This window comes from Gracilinanus agilis, chromosome 1 (genome assembly GCF_016433145.1).
Source record: "Gracilinanus agilis isolate LMUSP501 chromosome 1, AgileGrace, whole genome shotgun sequence".
Lineage (NCBI taxonomy): Eukaryota > Metazoa > Chordata > Mammalia > Didelphimorphia > Didelphidae > Gracilinanus > Gracilinanus agilis.
In genome coordinates this window covers 647,195,926-647,206,292 of record NC_058130.1, presented here as the reverse complement: position 1 = coordinate 647,206,292, position 10,367 = coordinate 647,195,926, and the positions used below count along the sequence as shown (strand labels likewise).

General features: G+C 38.4%; 1 protein-coding gene across 1 annotated transcript in view; it reads right to left on the bottom strand.

Annotated features, from left to right (window-relative positions):
• Positions 1 to 1,846: 1,846 nt before the first annotated feature.
• The window catches only part of ZFPM2 (zinc finger protein, FOG family member 2), a 496,557-nt gene continuing 488,036 nt past the window's right edge, over positions 1,847 to 10,367 (bottom strand). The window contains exons 7-8 of the mRNA XM_044684050.1: positions 7,323 to 7,547; positions 1,847 to 4,528 (exon numbers count right to left, since the gene is read on the bottom strand). Coding sequence (XP_044539985.1) covers positions 2,037 to 4,528; positions 7,323 to 7,547 — 2,717 coding nt within the window. The 3' untranslated portion in view covers positions 1,847 to 2,036. The remainder of the gene's footprint in view (positions 4,529 to 7,322; positions 7,548 to 10,367) is intronic.

Here is a 10,367-nt window from a genome sequence, read left to right as displayed (position 1 = left end):
GACCAGAAGAGGGACAATCAATATAAGATCTCCCAGATATTTTTATGTTGTTTTTTATAGTTAGATCAAAGTACCATATTAGTTTTGCAGTTCAATGCTAGTATTTCTTTGAGAGGTAGTATGATGTAAGAGGAGGCAGAATGATACCATCTAAAAAGCACTGGATCTGGTATGACAAGAATCCAAATTTTGGCCTGGATACTTGCTAGGTAGATAACCATGGGTAAATAATAAATTCCAACAATCTCAATTTCATTTAATATCTTAAATGTCAGGAAAGAATAGAACATGAAGACTTAGCTTTACAATCAAGAAATCTGGATTCGAGTGCTACCTCTGACACATATGACCTTAGATAAGTCACTTAATCTCCCATTTACCCAGGCAAGTCTCTAAAGCGATGAATTGCAGAAGAGTTGCTGTCTAAGGTCATTACTCTGATGTGAAGAGACAGGACAAAAATTCTGGGCCCAGTGGAAGAGTTGCTGTTCAATGTATATCGATCTTGAGAGATCCCCATACTAATAAAACCACAAGTCTGGGCCAAAAAAGTTTGTAGTATCTATCTCATAAATGATCTCCTCCATTAGGCTATGAGCTCCTGGAGAGCTGGGACTGTTTTGCCTTTCTTCATATCCCTAACATTTAGCATAATTCCTGGCACATAGTAGGAACCTAATAAACATTTAATCATTCACTGACTGCCTCCCGAGACTGTTGTTAGGATCAGATTTCATAAAATGTGTAAAGTGGTTTGTAAACCCTAAAGTCCTACCTAAATATCCAAAAGAAATTGTTGCTTGGCCATTATTTGGTTATATGAAAAACAGAATTCTAGGGATGTCAGAGGTGGAGAGGAGGATTTGGAGACTTCCATACTTCTCAGCAGTCTTTGCCACCACTTCACGCTCTCATTGCAGTGATTCAGTTACATTTGGAAGTCTTCATTGTTCTCATCTTATGTCTGCGATTTCCTCTATCCCCCCCAAAAATAATAAATCTCCAAACTTCTCCAACGATCTGGAATTTTATTCCATCCATATACATGCATAGTAACAACATTTGTTGAGAAATCATTTCTATCAGAAGTAGAACATTATCTTTGTGATCACCAGGTGCAGTATTGCTACTCATATTTAAATAGATCTTATATATGAATTAAATTCATACTTGCAGCATTGAGTTTAGGGTTTCAATTTTGACTGTGCCTTTCAAAAGATAAAACTGATTAATACATCCTCATTACTTACAATACTGCTTCCAGTAATTTTGTTCATTCTTTATAAAGTATTGCATTTAACAGCAAAGGTTTAAAAATTGGGACAGAGATGCATCAGTGAAAGAAAATACAAGTACTATACAAGAAAAAAATTGCCATCTTCATTTAACGTACATGTTTAAGATTAAGAAAATGGACAGAAACATACCGCTACATACAAATGCAAAGCCTAATGACTAAGGGACTGTATCTGCTAAAATATAAAGTGCAAAACGGAGCCTGGTCATTTAAGAATTGAAATCTTAAGGCGAACTTTACAGCATGTGTATTGAAAATGTCCTTGCAAGTTATATTTTAGCATATACATATATCTGCAACAGCATATAAGAAAAAAATCAGGATACACAAGTGCTTTTGAAGCTATTTCTAAAATGCTTTTTTTCTGTATTGTTTGTGACTATTTTCTTTAAAACCTACTATACAGTGCAAACCATATGTGCTACACAATAACTATACAATAACATTACAAATGACTTTAATATAAAGTTTTTAAATAAAAATAACATAACCACAGCTATGAATACTGCTGGTAAAATAAATTAATATTTTTGAAAATGGCACCAATAATACACTTTACTAATGGACTGTAATGAAATTACACCTTAAGTCTTCAACTCAGCCATAATGAGTTATCTCCTGATTGCCCAGATAGCATTCAAGCACTTCTGCTTGGACTGCATGGAACAAGATACTAAACACGGGTACCAAAGGTATCTGATGGGTTTGTTGGTTGGTTGGTTTTTGTATTTTTTTTTTTTCATTTGACATGTTCTGCTGCATGTGATGAGCAATAAAACTTCTTGTGAGTGATAAAGTTTGAAAGGTTGTTGAACTGGATGTCACACAGGCGGCAATATTTCCCACTTGTTGGAGCCTGGGTGGAGCCATTCACACCTTTTGCTATACTAGACAACTGTTCCTCTGCGGAGGGCATTGCGGGAGAAACATTTTCATTTGCAGCTAACGGATTCTCAGAGATCCAAGAGGGAGACTTGTGCCCGTCTTCATGCTGAGGATTCTGGGAAATGTTCTCTTGCTGTGGGTTTGTGGCGGGCCTTTCGTCTTGTTTCAGGCCACCATTCACTATTACCATGCCTCTGTTTTTGGGTAACAATGGCAGAGACTCTTTCTTCTGGCCAGCACACCCATTGGAGGGGGTCTGGCCTTTGGGTGACTCACTATCTGCATTTGTGCTTTGATCTATGTCAGTGTTATGAATGACCAGAGAACCAGAAATGTAATCGCTTGGCTTTATTCCATAATATGGAGAAAGCTGGTCTGTTCCTTTAGCTTTCTTTATTGCTCCAGGGTAAAGGCATTGTGGGAGAAACAAATGTTTGCTTTCTTCTTTTGTTGCAATAAGCTGGGCAGCTTCACTAAAGACTTTCAGTCCTTGCAGAGTCGCTAAGTGGGATGAAAATAAGTTTCCATTGGGAGAAGGCTGCTTCAAGTTTCCGTTTTTCTCACATTTGATTATACTTCTTTCATAGCTCACGTCGGGGCTGTTCCGTTCACTTTCTGGATTTGGAAACACCTTGCCGTCCAGTGGCCCGAGGTCATTACGCTGATGTGCGGTGACTGGACAAAAATTCTGCTTGTGGGCCAGGTAATTTTCCACCTTATTGAAACTGATCTTGCAAACAGTGCACTCATGGTAATCCAGCAGCCTTTTGGGGGACGTAGACGTCCTCTCAGACTGAGATAAACACTTTTTGCTGAGATCAATGGGTACGTCCATCTCCAAACAGGACACGCTGGGGTGAGTGGTGTCACACTTGGAGACCGGAACACATTTGTTGATGGAGAGAGAGGTTTCCAGGTGCTTTGAGACAATTCCCGGGAAGATATCGCATCTCGGGTGGTAGCACTCTCCCAGTCCTTCGGCGGACTCTTGAGTCGATGTACAAGGATTGTTGAGGTTGGCTACTTCCAGGAAGCGCTGCTGGACCAGCTGAGGCCTGGGCTCCTGTTCAGGGAGGCACATCTCATACATCTTTCTTCGCTTGCGGGTACGCATCGTTCTCTGCATCGCAGGCACTTTGTTGGAAGCCGACCTCTTCAGCGGAGGGTCGTGACGAGTAGCGCAGTAGTACTGCTTGTGGACCATATAGGTTTCATGGCGACTGAAAGTGATGTTGCAAGCATCACACGTGGTCTTATTGGGATCGCTCTCCCCTTCCACTAAGGAAATGTTGGGATTCTTCACATCAGCGGGTTTCCCATTGATTTTGTCATCGTTGCTGTTGGAAGCGGATAGCTTTTTAGCCTGCGCAGGGAAGTCCTTGTCGTGCCCCTTTCCGCTCGGCCCGATCAAATCTAAGACGGTAGAGGAATTGATACAGGCGGTCTGAAGGAGCTGATTCTCAGGATCGGAAGAGTGCGGAGCGGAGTTAAGAAGGTTGATGGAGCTCTGACCATTGTTAGGGCTCACAGCCTCGGGCATTTTCTCTGCCACGCTGGGGAATTCCGGAGATTTGGCCATCTGCTGCCATCGGCTGCTGCAATAATGTTTTTTGTGCACCAGGTAGTTGTCCAGGTTGTTGAATGTTATGTTGCACTCAAAACAAGTGGCCCCCTTGGGCATTAGCGGACTGTAGATCACAGGAGGATAACTGCTACTTCCGTGCCTCAGCCTCCTGTGGACCAGTTCAGACATCTTGGCCAGGATCTCGGAAGCCTGAGGAACCACTGTGATATCCTGGGGAAATGCGAACTGAGATAGAAAAGGGCCCATGGGGAAAGAGGGACCAATGCCAGGCTGAACTGGAGAGGAGGCGAGTCTTGGACTGGATGGTTCAGACTTGATTTTTGTATAGGAAAAACTTTGTTTATTGGTTGAAGGCTGCAGTTCTGGTCTCTGATTTGGGAGAAAAAGCTGGTTCTTTTTCTCACATTTATCCAGCTCCGTGTCAGAGCTGGCATCTTTAGTCTGCATGCCCTTTTGGCTCTGGGGAAGTTCATTCCTAGTCAACAGCTCGGTGGTGGGCTGTAGGTTGTCTTCGTTTCCGTTTGGAGAGTGTTCAATGTCACTTTCTCTTGGAAGTTTGTTGCCAGAGACATGGACTTCTTGGTGCTGCAATAGCTCCCTCTGAGTTTGGAAGCCAAAGTGACAGTGGTTGCATCGGAAGGCAGCTTGAGTGAGGTGGGAGAACAGGTGCTGGTGAAAATTGATCACGGAGTCAGCAGTGTAGTTACAAACGGTGCATTTTAGACTAGCACCGGGAGGGAGAAATTCTTCCATTTTCACACCTACGGAGAAACAAACAAAAAAAAAGACTTCTAAGAAATCAAAATATTGGTTTTCAATGAACACAATCATTTCCTAAGGAAATGAAGCATTTGTTTCTTTCATCAACCTTTTTTTTTTCTTTTATAAACTTACCAGCTCAACTGGCCAAACTGAAAAATGATTTGTATTAGAAAAAAATTTTTTTTGTCTTTTGAGACAGCCCATTGTTTGTGTAATAACACCTCCACCATAATGCCCAAGAAAGAGCAATAGGTTTGGAATTAAAGTACTTGGGTTCAAATCCCAATTCTTGTCCTTTATTTACAGTGTGATTTTTGGGCAAGTCACTTGACTTGTCTGAATCTCAGTTTTCTCAACTGTAGAATGGGGAAGAATTAGAGATAACTTCAAGGCCTCATATCCCCTTTTCTATTTTCAGAGTGTTTTCATATACATCATCACACATCATCTTCATGATGGTTCTATGTTATGGCAGGATAGGCACTATTGGTTTAATTTAATAGAGGAGGAAGGCAAAGCCAGAGGATTTATATGATTAAACTTATGTGACACAGCAAGAACAGAACCGGGATTCAAATCCAGCCCTCCTAACTCCTTGGTCAGTGTTCTTTCCGTTAGAACATGCTGTTATATTATTTCTAATAGATAAGGTTACTTATTAACTTTGCTTTATAAGGTAGAAGTGTTTTCAAAATGCATTCTTAAATCACATTAAAAATGAGCCATTTTAAATGGAAAAAATTAGATCTCCAATGAATGAATTCTAACAGGAACCATTTTAGAAAGCAAATCACCATCCTTTATTTTATCTTTTGTCTAAATCCATATTCATCTGTTTCAGGAGGACAAAACGAAGGACACATTCATTAAGTAGAGTTTATTAAACAGTGTTGTCCCTAATTTGCCAATATGATGTAATTTATTATGAATGATCTTCTTTATGGATTCGATTAAATTGGGCACTGCATTACAAATCAACAATACCAAAGAGATGCACAAGAATAATAACTTTAGGCTTTAGGGGTCATTGAATGTAAACTCATCATTTTATTTTTGTCTTACCCAGGATGACCGATCTAAGTGTTTGAAGTAGGATTCAAACACAGTTCTTCCCAAATCCAAACCTCATACTCTGTATACTACATCATGATGACTTTCATACCAAGAAAGTAAGGAATAACGTAGTTGAAGGAATGTTGTTTCTCATACCAAGAAAAAAGTTATCTTTAGTCAACAGAGTAGTAATTGTTTTCCAGTTTTCCTTTCACATTGGACAGTTATAGAGCACATATGGTGCCTCCAGTCCTGTTTGGCCAGATTTGTAGTTTCCCATGCTCACCATCTGGGAAGGTCAACTTTCCCTGAACTCTCTATTTAACCAGATGAATAAACTCAGCCTATGTGAGGGACCAAGGAAGTAAGGTGAGTAGAAAGCCATTAAATTGCACCTACAACCACAACATTCATAAATTTCCTCTTGACTATGGAGGTGGGGTGGCTTAAGGAAGGATTTCTCTATCCTCAGAGACTCCTTGGCTCAATCATCTGGTACACAGAGAAGGCGAAAAAGGGATGCCCTATTGACTTTGGAGTCATGCCTAGGAATGAAATTATTTCTGATGATGATTCTGCCCTACACAAGAGTATGTCTCAAAGAAGTTGCAAAATTAATGAAGCTTATATACTTCAATAGTTTCAGCATATACATAATATACATGTATATGTGAGTATATATACATATACATTAAAATATATACATATAAATGTGTATTTAACTGCAAGATATGAAGCAAATCTTTTTGAAAGAGTGGCTAGTGATGGGATAGGAAAATTTGGGGTTTAAGGGAGGTCTACAATGAAACTCTAAAATAAATGGTATCTTCTATTATTAATGGATTTTAGAGAAAATGTTTACCTTTCAAAGTGGAAAAGACTATTAAGTTTAAAACATTACTGGTAGCTAGGTGAATCAGCAGAGTATTGGCCTCGTAGTCAGTAAGATCTTGCTTCTGATACTTATGACCCTGGGCAAATTACTTAACCTCTCTGGGCATCCATAAAACGAAGTGGAGGGATTTAATGACCTCTTTACAGCTCTAAATCTATGATACTATGACAATCATTACCACAGATCAATGGCACTGAAACTTTAATAATTCAATTATTGGCAGATGCTTCGGAAGCCAAAGAAATTATCCACGTTGATTTAGTAAAGGATGAAATCTGAAAACATAACAACTACTTTTGCTTTTCTTAAAAGCCTAATTTTAGTAGTCTAAAGAAATTATGGGCTTTACTTTCCTGGTTAAATGCAGGATGAATTTGCTAAATAAATTAGTTCAACTTTCAAAGATTGATAGGCCAAGGAAGTAAATGAATTAAGATTAGTATTAGATTAATTCCACATAGGCTACTCTAGATGTTCCTTGAAGGGGATTACCTTTCACAAGAATACAAGGATAAAGATCTCCCAAAATGGAAAGTCTCTCCACTAATGGATATCATAGAAAATTTGAATGCAAGACTTCCTGACTCCAAGCCCTAGTACTATGCTCACTCCACAACACTGTCTCTCTTATTTCACACATCAGGGTGAATAGGAGTATATGAGTTGTAATCTAGGCATGTGCCTGGAGTAGAAAATTTTAGCTCTGGCAGTTTATTCAATGACCTGGTAACAGTTTAGTTCAAGTTGCCTTCATAAAGAAAACTCATCTAGAAGAACCATATTAGAAACTTAAAATTTCCTAATGACCAGGGAAATCTTTAGGAGTAGGAGAAGAAAATACTTACCACTGTGAGAATTTAGGTGCATTTCCAGGGCTCGGGCATTGGAAAAACTTTTGGTGCACTGTGGGAAGGGGCAAGCACTGGATATCTGGTGGGGAGCATCTTCATTTTCTTCTGTCATTGGGGGCCCATCTCTCTGCCTCCCACTGCAGTAGTACATGAGATGTGCTTGCAGATTCCTCTCACTTCGATACCAAATGCCACAGGACTTACAAGGGAATATGTCCTCTGAAAAGAGAAACCCAGGTACATGTAAACTTAAGTACGTTTAGAGCCATTGGCAAGCAGAGCATCTTTTAATTTTCTTATTCTCAGGGACCACTCATATGATTCAAACTAGAAAAGTGGTCAATGAAATAAATGAAAAATTTGCAGAGCCAGAAGAACACTGTACACAGAGACTGATATACTGTGGTAAAATCGAATGTAATGGACTTCTGTACCAGCAGCACTGCAATGACACAAGATAGCTCTGAGGGATTTATGGTAAAGAACGCTACTCACATTCAGAGGAAGAACTGCAGGAGAGGAAACATAGAAGAAAAACAAATGCTTGAATGCATGGGTTGGGGTGGACATGATTGGGGATGTGGACTCGAAACTACCACACCAATGCAACTACCAACAATTTGGAAATAGGTCTTGATCAAGGACACATGATAAAACCAGTGGAAATGTGCGTCGGCCATGGGTGGGGGGAGTGCGGGGGGTGAAGGGGGAAGTAGGAGCATGAATCATGTAACCATGTTAAAAATGAATATTAATAAATGTTAAAAAAATTGAAAGTGGATATATAGAGAAACAAATATAATGAACCTCTATTAGGTGCCTCCAATAGGAAGAACATTTTTTTAGATGTGGGATAAGAAATGATGTTAAAGACAATCCATGTCCTCAAGAAACTTATACAATAGAATAGGAAATGCAGTGGACAGAGCACTGGTTCTGAAGTTAGAAAGACCCTAAAGGATCTTCAGAGACTTCCTAGTTGAATGACCCTGAGCAAATCACTTAGCCTCCATTTGCTTTTTCATTTTAAACTGTAAAATGTGGATAAAAATAGCATCCAACTTCCAGGGTTATTGTGAGGTTCAAATGAGATTATTTTTAGAAAGTTTAGTAGGTACTGTTAGCAGTTATTATTATTTTAAGATACACAGATAATTATAATGCATCATGTTGCATAAGTAACATATTTTATGAAAGGCCCTAGGTCATAGTAAATAAAGAGATGGACATGAGGTCAGGACAATGCATATTCCAGATTTGTATCTTAGATGCTGCCCATGTGAGCCAAGGCAAATCGTTTAATTTGGCAGGGCCTTAGGCACCTCCCTATGATTGTAAATTACAAAGCATCTTCCATTGGTCTTGATAGAGGGAGCTCTGAAAATTGTCTGATTGTTTAGAATTATTAATATACATAATATATGCAAGTGTACATTGATATGATTTTCTGTATGTGTATCCACACATTTGTAAATATATAACATCAGGGTGGAGTGATTCATATACTTTCATTGCCATACTTTGGCAAACTCCTCTGTAACTAAAAATCTTAGAGTTGTCTAGGTACTAAAAAGTTAAATGATGCTTAAAGTCATTTACTGATTTTAAATTTTAAGTCAAATGACTCTATATGTGTTAGAGGAAGACATGAATAAAGGTGTTTTTTTTTTAATTCTGAATTTAAACACCAACAACCCAGCATTTCTAATTATGGAGAAGAACACCAAAAAAAAAGAGTATTGTATATAAAGCCATGATGCTCCATTACTGACTGACTGCTTTAAAAACATACACATATGTATGTGCATACAGATAAGTACATGCATTTTTGCACACGCATAAAATAAATTCCATGTTATTTTCAAAACTGTCCTGCTTTTCTATCTATTTTTATTACCACCTTTTTCTGACAAATCTTTCTTAATCAGTAAGCACTTATTAAGTGCATTCAAAGTTCTTAGTAATGTGTAAGATGCTGGGGGTATAAATACAAAAGAAAGACAAGGACTATATAGAATATAATACAAAGGATTTTGAAGGACTCTGCTAACAACCAAGGAAATCAGGAAAGGTACCTTAAAGGAAGTGTCTCTTAAGCTCTTTAGGGCATCTTGGGGTTCCAGGTGGTAGGGAAGGAAAAAAGGTAGTCTACACACAAGAGAGAGCTTTTATAAAGTCTCAAAAGTGGAAGATGGAATGCTATATTAGGAAAATGTTCAGTTTAGTAGGCCCAATTAGCTCAAGCATTGAGTGCATGAGGGAAAATAATATGTATTAAGTTTGGAAATAAAAGTTGGGGAGAAAAACCTTAATATCAAAGGCTTTAAAAGCAAAAAAGAGAAGCATATAATTTATTATATAGGCAATAAGAGGAGTATTGAACAGAGGACTCACATAATATTATATAATATTCCCTACAATGTAGCTATTTATCTCTACTTACTCCAAAAGAATTTCTAATAAAATTATGCTGAAATAATACTGTATGTAGTAATAATAAGTATTCATATAGCACTTCTGGTTTATTAAGACATTTTACAAATAGTATCCATAAGGTTGGACTTGAACTCTGGTCTTCCTTTTTCCAGGCCTAGCACTCTAAACACTCTGACATAGTTCTTTTTCTCATGATGTGCATATAAAAATTATTAACTGTGATGAGAACATAGATTATTTAAGAAAATTTTGTTTGTAGAGTTAATATTCCTTATGTGAAGCCTCAGTGTTCTGTGGCCAAATTAACCATATTTTAAGGGTCTCTTATCCTGCAAGGTAGACTTTTAAGTAACTACACAGTTCACTGTGTTAAAATCTTATTGCCTTTCAGAAACTGAACTCTGTACTGAAAGAATTTTAGTGCCTCCCTCCCTTCCTCCCTCCATCTGTCCCTGCCTCCCTCCCTCTCTCCTTTCTTTTATCCTTTCTTTCTTTCTTTTTCTTTTCCTTCCTTCCTTCTTCCTTCCTTCTTCCTTCCTTCCTTCCTTCCTTCCTTCCTTCCTTCCTTCCTTCCTTCCTTCCTTCCTTCCTTCCTTCCTTCCT